Here is a 24,508-nt window from a genome sequence, read left to right as displayed (position 1 = left end):
TAAAGACACTGTAAACAAACTGTGACATATACTGATCATTGACCCCAGTCCAAAGTTGTTTTGATCGTGTTCGCTTTCCAAGAAGCCAATCAGAGTTTTGAGCTTCCTTCAAGGTTAACTTCATGCTCTGAGGGATTGTTATGAAATGTTTCTGGCAACTTGCCAGAAAAACAGCTGTTTTCCTGCATAGGGTCCAGCTGTAGATTGAAATATATTGCTTTAAGTTTCAGTTTCCTTGGCTTTTACATCATGTGCACGCTTTGATAAACATAAATAATATTCATACTTAAAAGATATAATATAGGTCAACTTTTAGTTAATCTACTTTACAATGATATGAAGATCATTATGCACTATGAATTGCAGTTTAAATGAAGATCATTTAATCATTAGCTTCTAAAGTTTCTGGGACATATTATTAGTGGTTATTATTTGAAGGAAGTGCCTGTAGTGTCCAGCTGAAAGAACAATTGGTTTATGGTCAAATTTGTGCCCAGGAATTTTGTTAACACAGAGACTATTACGCAATTCTTTTAAAGTGTTTCATTGTGCAACTTCTAGACTATCATCCTTGTGTTTAGTAAGTCACAATAGAATTTCAAAAAGTCTTTCGAACCTCCAGATGTGAAATTAACAAACAAAATTTAATTTGGCCTTTTAACTGTAAATATCCTTGACCAATGTTGGCAAGTAACAAAATGAAACAAGACAAGGAGAGGTGGTAGAGTGTCACAAGATGCAGTTCAGCAAACCTTTTCATTTTTGGAAGCAACCCAAAACAAAACAAAATTCAGCTGGTTTACATACTGGATGCTAAAGCTTTCATTTTTATAAGAACAAAATTGAACACACAAGAACAAATTGGGCTGAAATAATTGTTAAAATTCAGAACACAATTACTCTAAGCAGAATGAATTCTACAAACAAAACAAACATTTTGAGTCTAAATTGTCAAAAGCATGAGCAATACATAGGTATGAATTATGACATTATACATGAAATGATTGTATGACTAGGAATTTCCAAATATGATTAAAAGAAACCCTTTAAATTTGAGAAAAACATGGCACGGTTTAGGAAGACGTTGGGTGCAAAGTTAACTTTGGCATATAGCTATTAATATTATACAAACATTCTGCCTGATGTGATGCCCTACTCAATAGGCACCCATTAATGACAAGCTTTGGCCAAGGTCTGATCTTATAGCAAGCTTTGAATATTGACAACCTACTGTAGGATCTACTACGTCAGGCCTCAATGATCTACCTACATTGTGTCAGACTTAAAATCTACCAAAACTATTTTGAGAAATTGAGTGAAAATGAACATAAGTGTACAAATATTTAGCATGATGTAAATGGTAAAACAAATCTTAGATTCCTAATGTTTAAGAGAAATCATGGATTGTTATAATATTCTTCTTAATCTAATGTATATCCTATTATTCTTTGATTTTTGTTTACTTTGATTATGGTGAATTAAATTAGCATATTGCTTTCATTGTATTTTTTTGCTATTATTTTTGCTTATTAGTCCATATATAATCTGATTTAGCGATACATGAGTTACTAGTTGTCTACATGTTGTCTGCATTTTGTCCTACAAAATTTAAAATTGTATTGTTCCATGACCAAACCACAGGATACACTCAGTATTCAATAAGTGTGTTGTTTCCCTTGTTTCATGTGCAATACACTGGAAGTATGCTGCATTTACATTGTTTCGAAAGGTCATAAAAAGTTTAATTTAAAACAATCACATACAAATAACACATCTGTGTATAGCATCCTATTGTGGATAGAAGATGAACCCATGAACCACAAAAGGTAACATACTTCAGGTATACTAAATATTTTGTACAGAATGCTGTTAGGTCAAGTTGAGGTAGAAGAGCCTACCCATGAACCACAGAAGGGAAAATCTACATGAGTGGTTAAGGCAAAGCGCTGCAAACTATAGCTATACAATCGGCACAGGTTCAAGGGACTCAGCGACCATTGTTCTGGTGGTAGAACAAGTCTTCTCCAGCCTTACAGTACACAGTATGTGAGCTCAAGTATTTTCCAACAAGTAGTTTGTTCTTATTCCACACGCAAAGGCTTGATATTGAGGAAAAATTTAAAAAAAAGTGAATCTGGCCTACAATACAATACAACAAGTTTTTATAACAAAACAGTTACTTGAATTTTGAATAGAAGAAATAATGATGAAATAAAAAAAAAAACATAATGGTAAACTGAAAAAAACAAACAAATTTACTTATAAATAGCAAAGGAAACATTTAAAACCTTGAAAATGCTAATCCCAAAGCAGGCTAATCTTTAAACCCCCATGGGGCACCTAATCAAGGTTTTAACTAATTCCTCCATGGTTAAGAGGGCATACTTCAGGTACCATGTTATTGATTATGGGCAAAGGAAAAAAAGCAGAGGGCAGCATAATGGGTATTTGTTAACAAATAGCAGTTTTATTGACATGACATTATTCTGCTGATCTTTTAATTACTCTAGATAGCGTGACCTCAACAAATTTAATTGTAGTCATTATGGTTCACTGCAAATATTGAAGGTGTTACTGTTTTGTCTAATTCATCTTTTTTGTAAATAAACCTTGTATACCGTTTAGCAATTTAAACTTATGACAGACGTGTACAGACAGTACAGTAGGCCTAATATCATGGTACTCCATGGCAATACATATCCTCCATGCAATAAAATACAGTATTTCAGCATTAATCATCAGTATTATGTTGATGACATTTTTTGTATTTAAAGTACAGTATTGTGTAACTATCTGAAACAAAACATGTTTTATTTTATTACGCTCTGTATGGCAGAGAAGTCTAGTGGTGTGTGTTAAGAAGTTGTGAGTGGGTGGGGACCAAGAGATACCTCCAGGTATCCACAGTGTTCATGGTGGGTACTGTTAAGATTACTCACCACTCACTCGCTATACATGGGTTGTTAGGTGACTCTTAACATGGGTCAACCCCATAACTAGGATTGTAACACAGGAAACATTGTCATGATCTAGACTAGAGGCCTATTTACCATCACTTCTGCTGGAAGTTTGTCAGGGGGTTTGAGATATTTTAAACTGATACTATACTAAAAAAGCAAACAAAAATAGAGAATGAGCTTAAATAAATAAGGGTTAGATGGTGTAAAGGTATGAAAATCTGCTAGAATCCCTAGCAACCATGCTAAACTTAGAAGTCTGTAGAATAGAAAAAAAAACTGCAAGGATCACAGGTTATTTTGGACAATTAATTTTAACTCTCTCTCAGGGGAATTTCCTAGCGCCATCATTATTTTATTAATAATTTATTTGAGTTCAGATCAAAGTTATTGATTAATACAATGTTTACCAAGTTATAACTCAGATAGTGTTTGTGTAAATATGACGAGAAGTATTACACTGTTTTCTTATCTAAAATAAGGGGGTAAGTCGAGGGCAGTAGATCAATAGTTTACTCTCTGATTATGTTATCTAACTTGATAGGCCATCAATAGGTGCTTGATTAGGCCTTGCATTGGTCTTGTAATCGGGTGGTGCTTTTAAATCACACCATACTGGAAATGCATGGCTGATGTCATATGGTTAATTGGGAAGAACAGACTATCAAGGCTAGCCAGGAGATGGTGACAAGATAGCAAGAAATGCCAACAGGTATAAGATGATAAAAATCGGATTATGATTAATACCCATGTCAATAAATTACCCCCATCCCAATTTCTTAGCAGCATAAATGGAACAAATTGAATTTCATTCTAAATATAACGATAACACCATTTAACTGCTCCAACAATACAACATTTTGACTGCCGGTTATATCTTGACCATTAAAAGTTGACAACACCCACTGATATAAATGGTCTGTATTTGGGAACACAAACTTAGCAGAAATACAGTCAGTAATCTACACTGTACATTATGCAACAGGGCCATGGTAATATTTTGTTTATTATTGTATACTGTATTAATAAACCACAAAATAAGTAGTCGTCTCTCACAACTCTTTGGCTGGCCCAACATTTCTGTTTCCAGAAAGTTGATTTTGATAGTTTTGTGGTTTTCAGCAAGTCTAGTATGAGGAGTTCCATTTTTAAAAAGTTAGCTGTGTAATGTGTATAAACTAATTTGTCTATATTATTAAAATTATTATACTATAGTTTAATGTAGACATCCGTGTGAAAAATTAGATATATATGAACCTGTACAAATGTCCCTTTTCCTGGAAATGTATATATTATAAATTATGCTACTTTGCCAAAATTCACTCAATGTGTGGGCTATCTGCCAATACTCTTAATATTAACCATAGTTTTACTGTCAATCAATGCTTTCAAACTCTCAGTCAGTAACAGGATTTTTTTTCAGAAGATGTAGGCCTAGCTAAACACCGCTGGACAGTAGTAACCAGAGGATGTTGTTAATGTAGGTAATTTTAGGCTGATTGGAAGAGGTTTGGGGTGGGTAACCACGGCCACTTTAATCACATTACAAGTACATCTGTCTGTCTGTGATATACCTTATTAAAGCAAGAGGAATATGTGTCTATGTTCCTCAATATCACGTTTACACCACCTGCTAAAGACCAAAGATAACATGTGATGTACCTGTATTCGAAACAACAAACACAATTTTACTACAGCAATCAAAAGTTAGGGTAAAGGTAGTAGTATCAAAAAGTTAACTATGGGTTAAGATTTTTAAAAGTACTTGTGTAACAAGATAATATGGTATTGAAAATAAAAACAACAGAAGTTAAGGCCTGTACAGAGTTCATCTATGGTACAACCAAAGATTGTATCAACGATATCTAGGTATGAAAACTAAAGCAATGGGAAGAGGGATGGTGGAGAAGAAATCCACCTTATGACAAGCAACAAATAAAAAAAAAACCTAACAATTAAAGGGTCAGTCACAACTCCGGCTCCAGTTCAGATTCATGTCAGATTGCGAGCATTGCATTAGCAACTATCGATCGAGTAACACGATTGGTGTGGCGCGTTGTGAAAATAAAACATTGATACGCGATTTTATTTGCTATGTCAGAGCAGGTGTGAAAGGCCAGAAAGGGTTGGTTGAAAGAACTTGAAAGTACTAGGTGGGTATTCAATGGTTTGTAAGAGCTAAGTACTTCAGAAAATTGTCTAATTTAGACCTAGATAAGTCTGCTTTAATCTGGCTAAAATCTTGTGTTGTCAAGAGCTAATGTTAGTTTACCAGGCTAGCAGGACTTGGAAGTGATTATGATGTCAAAGGTAACCTATTCAGACTGTCACTAACTTAAATAAATGAGTGAATAAGTGAATAATGATAACTATATACAGCAACTAGATAAACTGTTTCATACTAAATATTTTAGTGATTTACTAAATACTTGATTTAAATGAGACTATTAGCAGTTGTATAGTACAACGCAGCGGTAGACTGACGGTACCGGCGGCTAACACGAACCGATATCCCAACTTTTTCATTCCAAGATGTATTGGCCTTTTCAATAGAAGATATGTTCGTTAGTTATATTCTTTTGTCTTTATTTAATTCTGTTTAATATTTATTGAGAGAGAAAGCTAAGAACACTATAATTTCCAAATTTATGGATGAATAAAGCGATGTCTATGTCTATGGTTAAATGGGCTAAAAACTTCTTCATAAGTTATGACATAAGCAAACACAACAACACTCATCCAGCTTAATTTATGCTAGCCTAGCAGCCTAGCTCCAATGAGAGGCTAGACCAATATATTCTTGCTCAACTCGGTAGTAGTATTGCAAAATGTTACTCCACCCAAAAATAACAAAAACATAGTGCAACAAAGTTCTTTCAAACATGCTTTAATAAGTTAACAAGGACACTTAAAACTTCCTCCGATTAACAAAATGAGACATGACATGTGAAAAAGTAAGGAAATAGAATATAAGTCCTGGATACAATATTTCATCATGCGAAATTTCAAAAGAATGGTATTTTTTTATTTCTTAAATTGTGCATTAAACTTTGGTGTCAAGTGGTTTAAACAGGACTCCGAACCTTGACACAATTTAACATGGTATCAAAAACACAAACACTTCACTTTAATATCTATCTAGGTTTCAATATTAAACATACTTATCTGGTTGAGGTGCAATACTGTCAACCATGTGATTAATGCCAGCAATTAAACACTTCTAGAAAAATCTCCATGCAATAAGTGACTTGTTCTTCCCATTAAAAAACACACACACAAAAAAACATGATACAAGCAATATATCTAACATAACTTCTCACTCTCTTTGTACTTTATATACTTTTTATAGCCTATGTAAAATGTATTGAAATTGCATCTTGTTTTATAAAGCACCTAATATTGTGAAACCTCTAAAGCGTGGTTCCCACTAGAACGCAACGCAGCGACATATCGACGCAAAGCTGTATTGCGTAATCACAAGTGGGAACCGATGACGCAACAGTGCTGCAAAACATCGCTATGGGAAATCAAATCAGTTTGATTTCACACAACGCAATGCAAAAGACACTGGAAAACAGTGCATACTCAAAAGTACACGGGGTGAACCAGGTCAAAGTCTACGGCATGCTAACATTGACGCGCAACAAGCAGGTTTGATTTCACACAGGCGGGGGTAAACACAATTATTGGGAGGGCATTTGCTTACGTTGTGTCGGTTGCGCTACTTTTCGTCGCTAGTGGGAACCAAGCTTAAGAACTGTTCATTATTACCCCGGTCATTATTTGGATCAAACATACTCCCATAATGCATCTAAGAATCTGCGCAAAGTTGTATCTTGACCTTACCAGTCTCAGTGTCCACAATAGCTGTGTACAACAAAGGCTAGACAAGACTTGGCACAGCTCCTTCGCAAAGATTTCGGTTGATACAAATTGACATAAAATGTGTATGTTTGTATATGGTTTTTAAACATTACCGCCCTAAAAATTTCAGACATAATCATAGCTCACCATTTCTCTCTATTATTATTATAATTTCTCCTTTAGAGATACAGTATTATATATTTGAAATTGGTTTTATATTTTTATTATATTACTAATTAAATAGTAAATGCTAAAAAAATATTTTTTTTAAAAGCTTTAAAAAATATACAATTATATATTTTTAAAATTCAGTTTTTACATTATATTTATACATTCTAAAATTCTATCCAAAAGGTTGTTTTTTTTATGTATATATTATGAGTACTACAAACAAAATGTTGCTCTCAATTTTATTGAAGGCAGAAAAGACAATGGGTATTTAATGCTATTACGATAATTTGGCTATTTTGGCCAATTTGAATTAACCAATTTGTAATTAGTTTTGTTGTAGCGTTAGGCTGTATCGCACATGCGTAAATCAGTTATATCACCATATCATCTGCAAGGAGACAATAATTTGTGCTTAATAATTTCAAATAGTGTAGTTGCTACGTTATTGTACATGCTATACTAGCATGTATGCATAAATTGAAAAATCGAAAAACATATATTTTTTTAAGAAAATATAATTTTTTCATTGAATAATTTTTTTGATTTGATTTGATTTGTAAATTTATGATATTAGATTAATATTTATCATGCCACTGCATCCAAACCAATATATGATTTAGAGCATAGTTCAGCAATTGCTTTAGGCCGATCCTGTTGTGGCCTAAATGAGTGGGGCCAGCCAAAATGCAGTGATCTATTGAGTTTTCGTCCTCATTGCATGTTTGGCCTAAAGTGAACATTTAAAAGTTCTTTTTCATGTTGGCTCACTTATTCACTGAACTTTTGTGTATTTCTTTTATATAAATACTAATAAAAAACTATATTGACATTGTAGGATAGATGTAAACAAATGTCTTACTCGCCATACCACTGAGATGAATAATAATAATAGTTCATTCTTATACAGCGCATATAAACAAGCTCTCAATGTGCTGTACATAAATTGAGAAGTGGCAATAATTTAAATTAATGAAAAAGAAAGACTTCAACAGTGACTTGAAAGAGTTTAGAGTAGCACAAAGATTTTATCTCAATGTAGTAATGGTTAAAAAAATGTGTGCTATATTTGAATGGGATTAGTAATACCGTAAATGAATTAATCATCATTAACTTGCAGATTGAATGTTGTTGCTGATTTAAACTCCTCAGCTACCATCTCTCGTATCTTGTCTATTAAACCAATCTGTAAACTTCCACCATCTAACAATAAATACTTCTTTAATGACAGCAACATCTAAATAACAAGGAATGAATATGAATAAAAATACTCTTTAATACACAAAATGCATTCTTGAGTTTGCAGAGCTGGGTGACCTGTTGTGTGACAACTGCTCAATTATAAAGCTTCAAAATATTGTGATTTACAACTTTAAAGATTTGACCTCAATGCAATGGGTAAAAAATATAGTGCTATAATTGAAGTAGGGTATGAAATAATACTCAAACAATTATACAATATTAAATAAAACAACATAGGGAAATGAATCAATTTATCCACTTATTTTTTTTTTTAAACCTGGAATTAATTTACAGTTGAGTTGACTGGAAGTCGTTTCTAATGAAAATTTAACCCATTGTGTCCTAACCAGTCGACATTACTTCTTTGGAGCCCATATAATGTATATTTTTAGCAGCAACAGGCCCTGAAAATATTATTTATGTAGCCTAATATTATATATTGTCTTTCAAACACCAGTCCAGAATGAAACGGCAATTCACATACATAGAGACTGTTGGGAAATGATAGGTCCTTTCCTGTTTCGTTTATATTCTAAACCAAAACATTTTTTTTGGTGTCACATCCTTGTCATGTCCATTTGGTACTAATGATAAAAATGTATGCATTTTATTCCCATGGAATAGTAACCAATTCAAATTGCACACAGATGTATGCATTGTTCACCCATACACTTTATTAGGTCGTGTTCCTACGGTGGTTAAAATAAGCGCTTAATTTCACCCATGCCTCGGGTTATAAATTGAGCGTTGTTCGTACTTGAAATATTTAACCGCTTAAATGCTTAATCGACGAATCACAAACCGGAAATTACGTTTTAAGGTCAGTTGTCTTTACAACCTACGACCCCATTTTCGCACGCTAGTTTCGTGTTGTATATTTTTTACTCGCGATCTTTCTTTACAATAACAATTACTTGCTACCTTTTACACTGCTTATCCTTGCGACAAACCTTATGCCTCTTAACGCCGATAATCCTGCCGAAATATGCCTTCTCCTGACGACCATTATTTTACTCATTGACGAAGAATTTGAGCCCAATGTTACACGACGGAAACACCACCGACCAGCGGCTCCCCGACCAGCTAGGCCTACTAAGCGGTCTACACCAACAAGGACAGCACCAGCTGACGATCGCTCTCGAAGCGTGTATGGAAGAGCTTCGTAGGAGAAATGACGGGCCTAGGCAGCGAACGTTTGTCAAAATTTGACACATTGCCTCTATCGGAGATTTATTATCCTCGAAGGCCGAGTATAATTGGATTATCGCTGAAATAACCTGCAAATTTGGTGAACATTTTACCTCGAATTTTTTGTAGCCTGAGGCAAAAGTTAATTGAATCACGCGAACGGAAATCGGGAATAAGCTGGTATTTTCAACCCCTACGAACAGGCCCTTAGACACAGGACTGGCTTAAATAACCTTGTAATAAGTTTGTAGTGTATATGTACAGTATTTACCTTTTCAAGGTATGTTAATTCCCCCTTTCTCCGATAGCGCTCCATCATTTCAATCCGACTATTAAAAAAGAAAATAAACAATATGTTATGAATAATTATTTTTTTTCTCAATACATTGTGCAATATATTAACATGCTTTTACTTTACACATATGAAAAATAAATACTGTACTCTCCAATATTAAATAATAGCTGTTTTTTACTGCCCTAAATTTGTGCTTTACTATTCCAACTATTTTTCGACCTTTCGTTTTCGTGATTTTATTGTGTTGTATTGTGAAATAAAATCATCTGGAATGCTACATTTTTTCATAGGGATTGTATAACGGAGAAAATAACAAAGTGTCTCCTTAATAGTGGTGTCCCTACATAGGGGTTGAACAATATATTGGCTCTTTGTTTCATTGGAAAGTGACCCTTTCAGGTGTCTCCTGAATAGGGGTATCCCTACATAGGGGTTGAACAATATATTGGCTCTTTGTTTCATTGGAAAGTGACCCTTTCAGGTGTCTCCTGAATAGGGGTGTCCCTACATAGGGGTTGAACAATATATTGGCTCTTTGTTTCATTGGAAAGTGACCCTTTCAGGTGTCTCCTGAATAGGGGTATCCCTACATAGGGGTTGAACAATATATTGGCTCTTTGTTTCATTGTAAAGTGACCCTTTCAGGTGTCTCCTGAATAGGGGTATCCCTACATAGGGGTTGAACAATATATTGGCTCTTTGTTTCATTGGAAAGTGACCCTTTCAGGTGTCTCCTGAATAGGGGTGTCCCTACATAGGGGTTGAACAATATATTGGCTCTTTGTTTCATTGGAAAGTGACCCTTTCAGGTGTCTCCTGAATAGAGGTATCCCTACATAGAGGTTGAACAATATATTGGCTCTTTGTTTCATTGGAAAGTGACCCTTTCAGGTGTCTCCTGAATAGGGGTATCCCTACATAGAGGTTGAACAATATATTGGCTCTTTGTTTCATTGGAAAGTGACCCTTTCAGGTGTCTCCTGAATAGGGGTATCCCTACATAGAGGTTGAACAATATTGGCTCTTTGTTTCATTGGAAAGTGACCCTTTCAGGTGTCTCCTGAATAGGGGTATCCCTACATAGAGGTTGAACAATATATTGGCTCTTTGTTTCATTGGAAAGTGACCCTTTCAGGTGTCTCCTGAATAGGGGTATCCCTACATAGAGGTTGAACAATATATTGGCTCTTTGTTTCATTGGAAAGTGACCCTTTCAGGTGTCTCCTGAACAGGGGTATCCCTACATAGGGGTTGAACAATATATTGGCTCTTTGTTTCATTGGAAAGTGACCCTTTCAGGTGTCTCCTGAATAGGGGTGTCCCTACATAGGGGTTGAACAATATATTGGCTCTTTGTTTCATTGGAAAGTGACCCTTTCAGGTGTCTCCTGAATAGGGGTATCCCTACATAGAGGTTGAACAATATATTGGCTCTTTGTTTCATTGGAAAGTGACCCTTTCAGGTGTCTCCTGAATAGGGGTATCCCTACATAGAGGTTGAACAATATATTGGCTCTTTGTTTCATTGGAAAGTGACCCTTTCAGGTGTCTCCTGAATAGGGGTATCCCTACATAGAGGTTGAACAATATATTGGCTCTTTGTTTCATTGGAAAGTGACCCTTTCAGGTGTCTCCTGAATAGGGGTATCCCTACATAGAGGTTGAACAATATATTGGCTCTTTGTTTCATTGGAAAGTGACCCTTTCAGGTGTCTCCTGAATAGGGGTATCCCTACATAGAGGTTGAACAATATATTGGCTCTTTGTTTCATTGGAAAGTGACCCTTTCAGGTGTCTCCTGAATAGGGGTATCCCTACATAGAGGTTGAACAATATATTGGCTCTTTGTTTCATTGGAAAGTGACCCTTTCAGGTGTCTCCTGAATAGGGGTATCCCTACATAGAGGTTGAACAATATATTGGCTCTTTGTTTCATTGGAAAGTGACCCTTTCAGGTGTCTCCTGAATAGGGGTATCCCTACATAGAGGTTGAACAATATATTGGCTCTTTGTTTCATTGGAAAGTGACCCTTTCAGGTGTCTCCTGAATAGGGGTATCCCTACATAGAGGTTGAACAATATATTGGCTCTTTGTTTCATTGGAAAGTGACCCTTTCAGGTGTCTCCTGAATAGGGGTATCCCTACATAGAGGTTGAACAATATATTGGCTCTTTGTTTCATTGGAAAGTGACCCTTTCAGGTGTCTCCTGAATAGGGGTATCCCTACATAGAGGTTGAACAATATATTGGCTCTTTGTTTCATTGGAAAGTGACCCTTTCAGGTGTCTCCTGAATAGGGGTATCCCTACATAGAGGTTGAACAATATATTGGCTCTTTGTTTCATTGGAAAGTGACCCTTTCAGGTGTCTCCTGAACAGGGGTATCCCTACATAGGGGTTGAACAATATATTGGCTCTTTGTTTCATTGGAAAGTGACCCTTTCAGGTGTCTCCTGAATAGGGGTGTCCCTACATAGGGGTTGAACAATATATTGGCTCTTTGTTTCATTGGAAAGTGACCCTTTCAGGTGTCTCCTGAATAGGGGTATCCCTACATAGAGGTTGAACAATATATTGGCTCTTTGTTTCATTGGAAAGTGACCCTTTCAGGTGTCTCCTGAATAGGGGTATCCCTACATAGAGGTTGAACAATATATTGGCTCTTTGTTTCATTGGAAAGTGACCCTTTCAGGTGTCTCCTGAATAGGGGTATCCCTACATAGAGGTTGAACAATATATTGGCTCTTTGTTTCATTGGAAAGTGACCCTTTCAGGTGTCTCCTGAATAGGGGTATCCCTACATAGAGGTTGAACAATATATTGGCTCTTTGTTTCATTGGAAAGTGACCCTTTCAGGTGTCTCCTGAATAGGGGTATCCCTACATAGAGGTTGAACAATATATTGGCTCTTTGTTTCATTGGAAAGTGACCCTTTCAGGTGTCTCCTGAATAGGGGTATCCCTACATAGAGGTTGAACAATATATTGGCTCTTTGTTTCATTGGAAAGTGACCCTTTCAGGTGTCTCCTGAATAGGGGTATCCCTACATAGAGGTTGAACAATATATTGGCTCTTTGTTTCATTGGAAAGTGACCCTTTCAGGTGTCTCCTGAATAGGGGTATCCCTACATAGAGGTTGAACAATATATTGGCTCTTTGTTTCATTGGAAAGTGACCCTTTCAGGTGTCTCCTGAATAGGGGTATCCCTACATAGAGGTTGAACAATATATTGGCTCTTTGTTTCATTGGAAAGTGACCCTTTCAGGTGTCTCCTGAATAGGGGTATCCCTACATAGAGGTTGAACAATATATTGGCTCTTTGTTTCATTGGAAAGTGACCCTTTCAGGTGTCTCCTGAATAGGGGTGTCCGAAAAGAGAGGTTCTACTGTAATTAATATTGTTATTATTATTCAAGAAGCCAACTATATTTCTAACAATAAAAGAAAAAAGATTTGTATTATTAAACTTACTAGCTGTATGTTTTGAATTTGTGAAGAAGGTTCATTGTGACAGTTATTAATTCATTGACGTCAATCACCGGGTGAACAACATCAAAATCAAATTGAAATGGTTGCTCTGAAATTAAATCAATACATTATTTTTTTTATTTCATTTTTATTTTATAGGCATCCAACAGCAAGCACAAACTCGCAAATTACAGGATGGATAAACTATGTTATAATTTATCATGCTTATAAAGTCTCATTTGAGGCTTAGGGAGTGGAGTTAAAAGAGTAGTAAATTAAAGCACTGGAATTAGGTCAGGATTGATCCCTGGACGTTGGGATTGGAAAGTAAGCCTGTTGACCACCAAGCTACAGTTCCAATCGAACCTGAATAAATCAATAAATAAATCATTACATATGTGCTGTGTCAGCTTGTACTGCCTGATAAGAATAAATGAGGAGAGGTATTTCACTCGGTGGAAGCATGATCAAAAGTGACTATGAACGCAACTAGTGGATGAAATATTGTTAAATATATCAGTTAAATGCATTATCATGATTTAAGCCAAACAGAGAGCAGAGGTATTTCACTCAGTGGAAGCATGATCAACAGTGAATAGGAATGCAACTAGTGGATGAAATATTGTTTAATACAGTATATCAATTCAATACATTATCATGATTTAAGCCAAACTGAGAGCAGATCTATTTCACTCTGTGGAAGCATGATCAATGGTGAATGTGAACCTAACAACTAGATGGAAATGTTATATATCATTATATATACATCATTATCATTATATAAATCCAAAGGCAAAATACTGAAAAAATGACAATGCTGTGGGTATCAGTGGCTGGATCTCAATGGAGATACAAAAAAAAAGCGAAAAGCTAAATCAAAACAATAATTCATTTTTTATGTACAGTATATGCAGTATTATCTTATTGATTGTATTATATGGAAATGACTAATTGTATTGTATGAAACTAGAAAGTAGAGCATTACTGGCACAAACTATTTGTCTTACTTATTTTACCATTGATGTTTTTGAGGTGATTAAATAAATGAATGAATATTATTGAACATTAATATGAAACATAATACAAAATACATATAATTTACTTCCTGACTTGATTATCATAATGTTGTGGCAAGATAAGAAGCAATGCTGGAGTTTTTACCATTACTAATTTTATTACAGTAATGGCAGTGAAGTACTATACTAATTAATTAGCTTCTATTGAAGTAAATGAAGGAATTATTTGATGATGAACTGAAGTTCAAAGCTTTGTCATCAAACTTTGACCTAAAAGCACAAAGAATTTCCGGTGTTCCACAAATTGTAGATTATTTTAATGGTTTTACAGTCTAACAATTGCCAAGCTTTTAAAAAATTTGAATCCTCTAAATTCAAAGTACAGTATTGCTTTAAATAAATACTGCATTTATAAATGTTTTCAGCCAGATTGCCTAACCTGGTATTCCAGCCCAAAGACAGACATACAGGCCAAGAGCAGAACATAATGACATATATACTGGCTATTTTGTCTGCATCTATTGGTTGTTGATAATATTTTTTGAAGAATACACATCATCCACACAGAAGAAGGGAGCATGAATAAAATATGAAATAAATAAACACTCATTCATCATATAAATTCATTTAAAAACAAAATAAACAATGGCCAACAAGTACCACTATGCAGCGTAGATAAAATTAATCAACTTTAACAGTTTTAATATTATTATTATCTTACTTCCTAATTATAAACTTCCCTTAAGAAGAAAACCAAGCCTAAAGGGAAATTTACACAGACTAGCGGTAAAGGTAAGCGGAAAAACGTGTAGCTTAGTGTCCCATGTAGAATCTTTATCTATCCTCAGCTGAACTGCCCGTCCGCTCGGTGCTTTGTGTAAATGGTCATAAGGAATCCCACAGATTCTATATTTGTATTACCGTTACCGCTCGTCTGTGTAAATTCGCCATTACAATAAATATACTATTAAAATTACTACTAAACGAATTAATTAACTTTGATGGAATACTCACTTGTCATCTCTCCATCTAACCACTGGTCACAAATGATCATGAAACGGAATTCTGATTCATTCTGGAAGTTTCTACTATAAGGATTGACAATAACCCCAACAAACGGAGCTCCACCCTGCACGAACCAGCTCTGCAAATTGGAAATCATATATTGACTAATTCTATCTTTTTTTATTGTAGTTGTAGGCTACAAATAACAAATAGCCTTATGAAAAATATGCGGATTGAATACAACTCAATACAATTCAATGTTAACAAAACTGAAAGTCAGAATGGGCCTAGGTTAGGCTACCACTGAACTGAAACATATACATGTTTAATATTGTATGAATGAATAATTCGTACATCATCATTGGGTTTTTGCTGTGGTAGAAATGTGATAGCAATTTATGGCAAGGATGATCTCCATTGTAATCATACCTGAAATTGTGATTGCGTCTCGATATCTCTAACTGATGGATTTGGTGGAAAGGTAGGATGACTGTGGTACCATCCAACAACCTGTAATCCACTATCTATAATTGCTTCACAAGCTTCTGTCTGTGAAACTAAAAATAAATAATATATAATTCAGAATTCTACTATCGTTAACAGTATGTTTATTTATTTAGTTATTGGTGCTCAGTTCATATCAGTAGAAATTTAGAAAATTTTCTCTATACGATTAAGTTACATTGCAGCAGACACCAACACGTTTTAAATAAATTTAGTTTCAATCTCTATGTGCCATGGCAATGTTTACTAGGTAACGACCTAATATTTTTGAATAGTGTATGTATTAAATATGTGCAATAGCATAACATCCCTTCCGAAGGGTGAGGTTAAAATACAAAATCTACACTTACTGCACTGGCCAACAGCAATTATAATTATCATTATTATTAAATATTTGAATAGCCAAAACACATAACCATTCGGGAGAAAATGGTGGAAAGCATCATGTCTCAAGACAAGATGATGATAAAGACATATAGAGTGAAATGATAGCATACCTGGGTCCATCTCACATTGCATGCCAGTACTAAGACTGTTACAAGGCACTGCGGTTTGAATTGTAAGCTGACTTTGATTAAAGCATCCACCTAACAGACCAATCACCTCTGTGCCTGACAGATGTGCATGAATGTCCATAACGACAAGAGATTTAGAAGTCACCTTCAACGTCAATGGGGCCTAGAAATAATACAGTGGAAGTTCATGGTTAAGTTACGTTATCATAATTACAGGGCTGTGGATTCAAATACTGGCATTGCCACAGTTCTGGTTTTGATATGGTTAAACAGTGCATTAAAGTGCATGCCGTCTTTTAGACGAGACATTATGCCATTTGTTCTGTGTGCAATATGGCTCATGTGCATGTTAAAGAACGTGGTGTATTGCCCAATTCACCAACAGAAGGACCCAGCGGAAACAAGTCTATGGACTTAGTGGGCTAACCTTGGTGTGTAACACCAAAAATGACAACAAGACTTAAAGCATGGGTTCAGTTATCACCCTGTTTTTATCCCATAATAAAACATATGCTAGATATGTCAAAAAGTATTATGACAGAATAACAAAGAAATTATATAAGTCTTTTGGTAACAATAACGGTGGTGTGACAATGTTGATGGCACTTGCTATAACACCTGTCAACCTATATACTTCTGGCCTAAGGTACAAGAAATCAATGGAAACCAGTAGAGTACTACTGAATCTCTTTCACGTGCATCTTTCCTTTTGATTGGAACGATGGCAGTGGTAAAAGAGAGACTCTGCTGATGGAATTGACCAAGAAAGACAAAGTTCTACTACTTACTGGTGTTAAATTTGAAAATTTTGAGCAAGCAATTAATTTAAACGGATCATATGACTTGGCTTTCTGTTTTGGTTGCGTACGGCTAACTCTGCAATAAAAAAAACAGTGAATGATGAAATAAAGTTTTATTATTATTATTGTTATACTGTTGTATTTATGTATTCTATTCAGACAGAGGACCCCTTAATATCAGTTCTTTTTTAATGAATACCTGCATGAGTTATCCTCTGTAAAGATGATAGATAAATAAAGAATAACTATCGTAGGGTAGCTACTGTTGGATCGATGTTCACACAATTAAATAATAAATTTCCATAGTAGGATGTAACAAAGAAGTACCGTAAATCTTCTAATTGTAACCCTTGGTTCTTATTCTTTGATTGTTTTTTAGGGTGGGTTACTATTAGAAGGGGGGTTACTAATTAGAAGGGGGATTACTATTAGAGTAGTGGGTTACTATTACTAATCTTAAATTAGGCACCTGAAAATAGTAACCCACCCCAACATTTCCGGTCAGCAACTCGTAGCAAAATAATAAAACAGTACAAATAAACAAATTTGGTTGAACTCTAACTTTATTTTATAAACTCAAAAACACTCAATCCACCCCCACTCCCAAAATCAACATGCATTTATATCTCCTTATCAAAAATGTTGATTTTAGTGTCATAGTTTGTGTGACTCTAATAGTAACCTCCATGGGTTACTATTTATTAGAGTAGTGGGTTATTATTAGATTGACTTATAAGGTGGGTTACTATTAGAGTACGGGTTACTATTAGAGTAGTGGGTTACTATTAGAGTGTGGGTTACTATTAGAGTGTGGGTTACTATTAGAGTAGTGGGTTATTATTAGATTGACTTATAAGGTGGGTTACTATTAGAAGGGGGTTACTATTAGAGTGTGAGTTACTATTAGAAGATTTACGGTCTGTACTTTGTAAATTAAATTTAAAATTCACCTGACAGTAGGCGACTTGTCGTTCTCTTCCATAATAATTGCATCCTTTTTTCGTTTTGGTCGCTATAGAAAAAAACAATACAAATCTAATTTCTAAATTATGCCAAATAAGATATTTAAAAAAAAATTAAATCCTTTTCACTACCAAATTCAAAAATAAAGATTTTAACAGTTATAGAATTAAGTTATAAATATAACTTATAAAAAAATCCTATTTGATAAAAAAAAGACCACAATATTAGCACAATGAATAGCAGCCAAGTAAATAATTTGGATAAATATCAAACCAACTAAAAAGTTCAATTCTGGTTTTCTTTTATAAGTTAATTAAATAATTAACACATTTTTTTGGAGAGAATTTTTAAAAATATGTTTGTTTTTACCATTGACATTCTTCTGTTTTCAATTAAATTGATCTTATCTTCTTTTGTCAATTTTACAGAGCACATCTTTGGTTTCCATTTAGCATTAGGATTTTCTGCAAGAAAAACAATATAAACATGTCACATTTAATACGACAAACACTAGGTAAAAAAATTTAATTGAAGTACTGTACTTATAAAAATATCCCTTTCCCTCCCCCTCCCCAATCACTAACCTAGTCCAACATTGATAGCACCAGCTTTCTCAAGGTATTTGTGTATACATCCAATATCATTGACATTACCAGCTTTGTGCCTTTTCTTAAGTATATTCCGTATAACACCACAGTTCATGTAATTCTGTTTATGAGATTCCCTGTAAAATAATAGGATCATAAAGTAAAACTATAGCTATACTATAAACTATAACTGTTTACGCACTCTTTTCTTCGGTGTAAGTTGTTCTGCATTCAAACGTGTGGTACAAATCAAAGCCATCAGCTATATTTCAGCTACATTTGAATCATGAAATATGCATACAGATTCATTAGTTGTATAATATTTTATTATCAGAGTGCAACAAGAATATACACATGCATTAGAAAGAATGTAGTGTTGTAATAACGTCAACAACTTTAATACTATACAGTAGAGACACTCCTCATTTGGGACACCTCTACTAAGGGACACTCAAACTTTTAAAGAAACACTACCACGTGAAAAAAATGAATGGCAAGATATCTTTTAAATTTATATTATCTCAAATATATTTATAGAATGTAACAAAACAATGTCAGTCACAAGGCAAACGAACTATCAAGTGGCAGATTTGTTGGGTCTCAAAGGTGTCCCTCTAATAGGGGTTCTAATGTACAGTGCACTAATATACATTGAATTGTTTGCGGTAAACCATGTGTATTAGTTCTGAAAAGAGTTTCTCTACGTTTCGATCAATACGCTCTGATCTTCCTCAAGAGTGAGAATGAAAAAATATACTTACCAGGTTCTCAAGATCAAGTTGCGTATAAATAAATAACGTTTTTTAGACTTGCAAACACCTGATTGAGAGGAATAGCATTTAAAACTAAATGGGTCATCATTGACTCCCGGTTTTTTAAATACGGTTGGTGAGATGGGTACAACCTCATGTGATGTAGACATGTTAAATGTTGGGTCTGAAATAAATAAAATTACTATCACATTAAGAACCATCTACTATACTTTGAAAACATAATCTCATGAATTTACTGGGCATTTACAAGGGCATGTCTGCAAACCAAACCTTTATTTGCTTAAATATTTATTTTTATTATTGTTGAAACTATCAAAATCATTATGGAAGTGATGGTAACCTTCAAACTGCTGATTGGTTTGTAGATATTGACAATTGCAACTTTATAAAACAAAACATAAAATAACTCATACACAAAACTTCTTGGAATGTATTTGCTGCCATCTTAAAGATCTGTCTACACTATCAAACTTTATGTGACAAAAAAGTTTGATGTGAGCATATGATGTTGTGTTACTACCATATTTGGTAACATCACTACCATATTTGGGCACGTCACACTTTTGTTGTCAAACTAGTTTGACATTGCTGATTTACGTAGTTGGTTAGACAGACCTCAATATTAGTATTAGTGCCAAGAATAACAATCTACCTACAAAACAAGTAACCTACCATGGTCTATGCTTTTGCTTGTTTCATCCTCGTTTTCACTGTTATCACTTATTTCACCAGATGTCAATTGTTCTATATTAGAAGCACTGTCTAATTTAACATTCTCTTGAGGTATCTTCTGAATGTCATAATCATCGGATAAATTCCTTGTTTCCTGTTGACTGTTTTCATTTAATTGTTTTTTGAAAGACATTATATCTGCAGTGTCAATAAATGAATTTGACGGTTCAACTGCAATATCAGATTGGAAACCAACTTTTGGTTCTTCTAAGTCATTAGTTTCTTCCACTGAGTCTTGTCCGACATTCTCCGAGTTCACTGTGATGGACATTTGACCATTTAAATTATCATCATTTATATTATTTGTTTTGTCTTTGGTCAAATCTTTAGAGTCAGTCAGCTTAACAGTACAAGGTTTTGTAATATCTTCTGAAATAAAATTGTTTAGTTTATTGTTTGCAATAGGTTTTTTGTCTAGAACAGGTGTGTTGTCTACAACAACAGGTACTATTTTGTCTGCGACATGTACTATTTTGTCTACAACAACAGGTACTATTTTGTCTGCGACATGTACTATTTTGTCTGCGACATGTAGACTTTTGTCTGCGAGATTCAAACTTTTTATTTCATCTGTGGTGACCGGTACTATTTCATCTGTGGTGACCGGTACTATTTCATTTGCCAGAGATACACTCTCCTTTGCAAAAAGTACTTTGGCTGTGACAGATGTTTTGTAGAGTGGTATTATTTTCTCTTTGATAGGTAATATTTCATCTGTAACAGGCACTAATCTGTCTGTCACAGGCATTCTTCTTGCACAAGTTTGATCAGATTCTTGTACTTTCTTCAAATCAGATTTAACAGTGCCTTCACTTTTTGTACAAAGTGGAGACAATTTCTCCAAGCATACTCGTAATTCTTTACATTGGCTTTGATCAACTTCGATTCCAGAATCTTTTGCTGGTGAATAACGTTCAATGGTAACACCTGAATTAGCAACATTACTTGATATACCGTCACCTTTATCAATATTTGATATAGAATTTTGACTAGAATACTTTTCACTTATGTCTGAATCTTCTAACCTATCAGTGAGCTGTGTATCGGATTTATTAGTGCAATCCGAGGAACAGCAATCTGTAGTACTGTTCTCTGATAGGCTGGATATTGTTTGTTTATAGAAAGCAGGACTACCAAGAGATGAGTCATCAGAATCCATTTCAACGTCAATATCTACATCTTCATCTGAATCTAACTTCTGTATTTTAACTGCTTCTCCTTGAATAATAACAGGTGATTTATTTAACAGTTTGGAAGTTATTTCTTCTTGGGGGTTTTTCCCAGATTTTTTAGGTGATCGACTTGGTCTTTGCTTTTTTAGCGATTCCTTCTTGCTGCTACCATCATTTTCTTTTGGTGACAAATTGCCATGTGACTGGGTTTTCTTTAGTTCTTTAGGTGTAAGCATCTTTAGCTGCTTTCTGATATTAGTTGCTGTATCAGACATTTCTGATTTCTAAAAAAAACCGAAACGATTTCACAAGAATTTAATTATATATTGGTTAGCATTATTAGATTACCACTTAAACAATAAGCTCACTGCAGCAGTGCAATATTCTTAACTCAAGCAAGCCTAAGAGCATGGAAACCTTCGGGATAAAAAAGTGTTTTAGAATAGTAATCCAATAGCCTAACTGCAGCAATATAGTACATTGAAATAATTTATTTATTATTACATTATTACAAGCCATGAGGTAACTGAATGTTAAATCTCGTTTTAGCTTTGGTAGAAAATGTTATGTGTAGGACATTTTTTTATAAAACGGTAAATGCTTTTATGTTTTAAACTGTATATTGATTTTTAATTTTATGTAGTTAAGTTCATCTGGGCCCCCAGACATTTCATGTTATGGTGACTCTGTTGCTTTTGGGGTCCCGGGACATGATGTCGATTTAATAATGAAAAATGAAATGAAATGGAATATAACTGTAGAAGTATCAGTGTATATTTACCTTTTGCATCACGGCAGCATGATTCTTAACTTGTGATGGTGTTCTTGTTGGTATCATATCAGCTATCTTGCTCCACTGGTTACCATGAATTTCCTTTAGAAAAAAAATGGTTAAACAATCAACTTGAAATCTAAATAATACTCACCTTAGTATTACATTTTCTGAAACACAAAATTGGGCCAACCATGACAACCATGACAACCATGACAACCATGACAACCATGACAACCATGACAACCATGACAACCATGACAACCATGACAACCATGACAACCATGACAACCATGACAACCATGACAACCATGACAACCATGACAACCATGACAAAATATGTTACAAAATGTCAGAGTGACCTTATAGCGTCATACTGTACATAAATCTAAATTATGACTACATTACCCTGGCTTGATTAAACACTTGCTGTTCCTCGTCTGACCAAGGCATTCGATGGGTGTCTGAACGTTCAACACTTAAATAAAAAATTGTTAATTTCAAACAAATTACGACAAATTATCGATAAGATAGCAAAGTCAACACAATTCCATTAAAACCGTCTTGGGTATTTGGGTCATTCCATCTCAATTCAACCAAAAAAAACATCGTCAGAAATGCGCTGCTAGCACAGCATTTATAATGAAAATATAAAAGTTTGAAAAATCTGAGGTCATGACCTTTTTAAGCAAACATTTTGTAGTCTATATCTCGTGAACTGAACTAAAATTTGGATTCTGACGTTTTAGCTTAGGAACTCTTTTTGTACCAAATTTACCCATATTAATGGCACGATAATAATTCATTGGTTGAATCGAGGTGGAATTACCATTTATATGAAACATCTATCTAATTAAATGTTCTACTATACATTTAAGAATAAAAAGAGCTGACTATACAATAAGACTAAAACATGTTTAAATGCATTTCAAGAGCAGAGTCAAATTTGACTATTTCAAATATTCATATCTCACACTTAACAAATGTATTACTTAAAACATAACTTACTTGCGTTTAGATTTATAGAAGAGTTGCTTCTTTTTACCATGTTTAGAACTCCCTGATCTGGTATGCACACACTTCCCTGAATATAGGCTGACGAATGCTTAAGGAACAAAATCTTATTTATTTATTCCTGCTAATTCCTACCAATAAGAAAACAAACAAATTTAAGAGGCAGTGAATACTAAATAAAGATAAAATGATAGCTTTCTGTATTTAAACTCACTATCGGCATTAAAATAAAGTAACTTATCTTGAAATTAATATTAAATTTATTTAACATAAGTAACTATCAAAATGTCACATTATCTAATCCTCAAATATTTGGATTTTGAAGAATTAACAAATTATTTCAGCAATTTTGTTTGGTTTTGGTCTGCAAAAAAACATGTCAAAATACATCAGTGTAACTTAAGGAAAGACACATGGATGTAATTTGTCGTAGAATAACTTTTATAAGATTTTTAATGTAAATGTATTTATTAACTTTCATGGCAATAAAATATCTGAAAGGATACTGTTCTTCCAATAGCATCTTCTCTATAGCTGTTCTACTCTTCTGATCAATATCTTCATGTAGCACCCATTGTGGCATTTTAGAGTTCATCTGCATAGGACAAAAAAAGTAAATGTATCAACAATTCATTCAACAGAGTACTTTACTCTTATTATCTTGTCCTTATTAATATTAGGACGGGACGTTTGCTGTTGTTCTTGTGTACATACAATGTTAAAGAACTTGGTACACTTTTCAAAAAGAGTAGAGTATTTCCTCAGTTGCCAGTTGAGGCTTGAAGATGATAACAAATACAATTACCTTTATTTTTTATTAATATTGCCTGCTTTGAAAATTTTGTAAAAAATACTGTCAAATCATTTATTGTTGTAAAATTATTGTGTAAGAAAAGAAGATATTCTGTCAGATAAGTGAACAAGAAATTTACCAAAATCATGCTCACCTTTTCTACATTGAAGAACCATGGATATTCTGGAAAATCTGCAGAAACGTCTTCTTCCGGAATCATCAAAGATTCATCACTAAGTAAGAAGTATATAGAGAAAGTAGAATTTGATTAATTCTGCATTTTAATTAAATCAAAATGTTCCACCTGGTGACTAGTTAGTTAGGCTTAGGATATAGGCTAGTAGGTAGGTAAGCTAGGCCTACTATATATTCCTCTACATAAAAGTCACGTGGAGTGGTGGCGGTGGTACTGCTCTGGCAGAGTGGGAGAATCCGGTAGGTGATAGGCCTAGGCCTAGGCCTATATATAATATAGGCACCCTGCCTTCCCTTTTAGCTAGCTTAATTAAGCCTAAGCTTAGCCTAGTTTGCTTGCTTGAAAACAATTTTTACGCCAGATAATATTATACTACAATATATTAGGGAAATAATTATTGTAAAACCTGTCTCTATCTTCAACACACTCAACATCAATATCCATTTCTTCTGTCAACTCGATCCCCGCCATTATGATTTTTA

General features: G+C 34.3%; 1 protein-coding gene and 1 long non-coding RNA gene across 3 annotated transcripts in view; one reads left to right on the top strand and one right to left on the bottom strand.

Annotated features, from left to right (window-relative positions):
* Positions 1-16,103, top strand: part of LOC140050923 (uncharacterized) — a 25,645-nt gene extending 9,542 nt beyond the window's left edge. The window contains exon 3 of the long non-coding RNA XR_011845467.1: positions 13,344-16,103. This is a non-coding gene — a long non-coding RNA (uncharacterized lncRNA). The remainder of the gene's footprint in view (positions 1-13,343) is intronic.
* Positions 5,321-24,508, bottom strand: LOC140050922 (uncharacterized). Of its 2 annotated transcripts, none has more exons than XM_072095924.1 (18): positions 24,433-24,508; positions 23,985-24,063; positions 23,544-23,632; positions 23,032-23,118; positions 22,432-22,501; positions 22,033-22,125; positions 20,020-21,535; positions 19,336-19,510; positions 18,572-18,711; positions 18,357-18,451; positions 17,975-18,036; positions 17,013-17,100; positions 16,207-16,387; positions 15,635-15,762; positions 15,215-15,344; positions 13,188-13,293; positions 9,691-9,748; positions 5,321-8,226 (listed from the first exon to the last, which is right to left on the bottom strand). In XM_072095924.1, exons 1-18 carry the CDS (start codon positions 24,495-24,497, stop codon positions 8,089-8,091), a joined length of 3,300 nt encoding a protein of 1,099 aa, XP_071952025.1. In that variant the 5' UTR covers positions 24,498-24,508; the 3' UTR covers positions 5,321-8,088. The 2 variants fall into 2 exon arrangements, with proteins under 2 accessions (XP_071952025.1, XP_071952026.1); XM_072095925.1 differs by having other exon boundaries at positions 19,336-19,393.

Source organism: Antedon mediterranea, chromosome 6, assembly GCF_964355755.1.
Source record: "Antedon mediterranea chromosome 6, ecAntMedi1.1, whole genome shotgun sequence".
Classification (NCBI taxonomy): domain Eukaryota; kingdom Metazoa; phylum Echinodermata; class Crinoidea; order Comatulida; family Antedonidae; genus Antedon; species Antedon mediterranea.
The sequence above is the reverse complement of the archived record's forward strand: the minus strand, read 5'-3'. Positions and strand labels throughout refer to the sequence as shown.

What these genes read in the sequence shown, in the direction of transcription:
- LOC140050922 (XM_072095924.1), bottom strand. Translation starts at nt 24,497, where the DNA reads ATGGCGGGGATCGAGTTGACAGAAGAAATGGATATTGATGTTGAGTGT. An exon ending in TTCTATAAATCTAAACGCAA is followed by an intron (nt 22,502 to 23,031) that starts GTAAGTTATGTT and finishes TTTTTATTTAAG; the next exon opens with TGTTGAACGTTCAGACACCC. An exon ending in AAGCAAAAGCATAGACCATG is followed by an intron (nt 19,511 to 20,019) that starts GTAGGTTACTTG and finishes TATTTATTTCAG; the next exon opens with ACCCAACATTTAACATGTCT.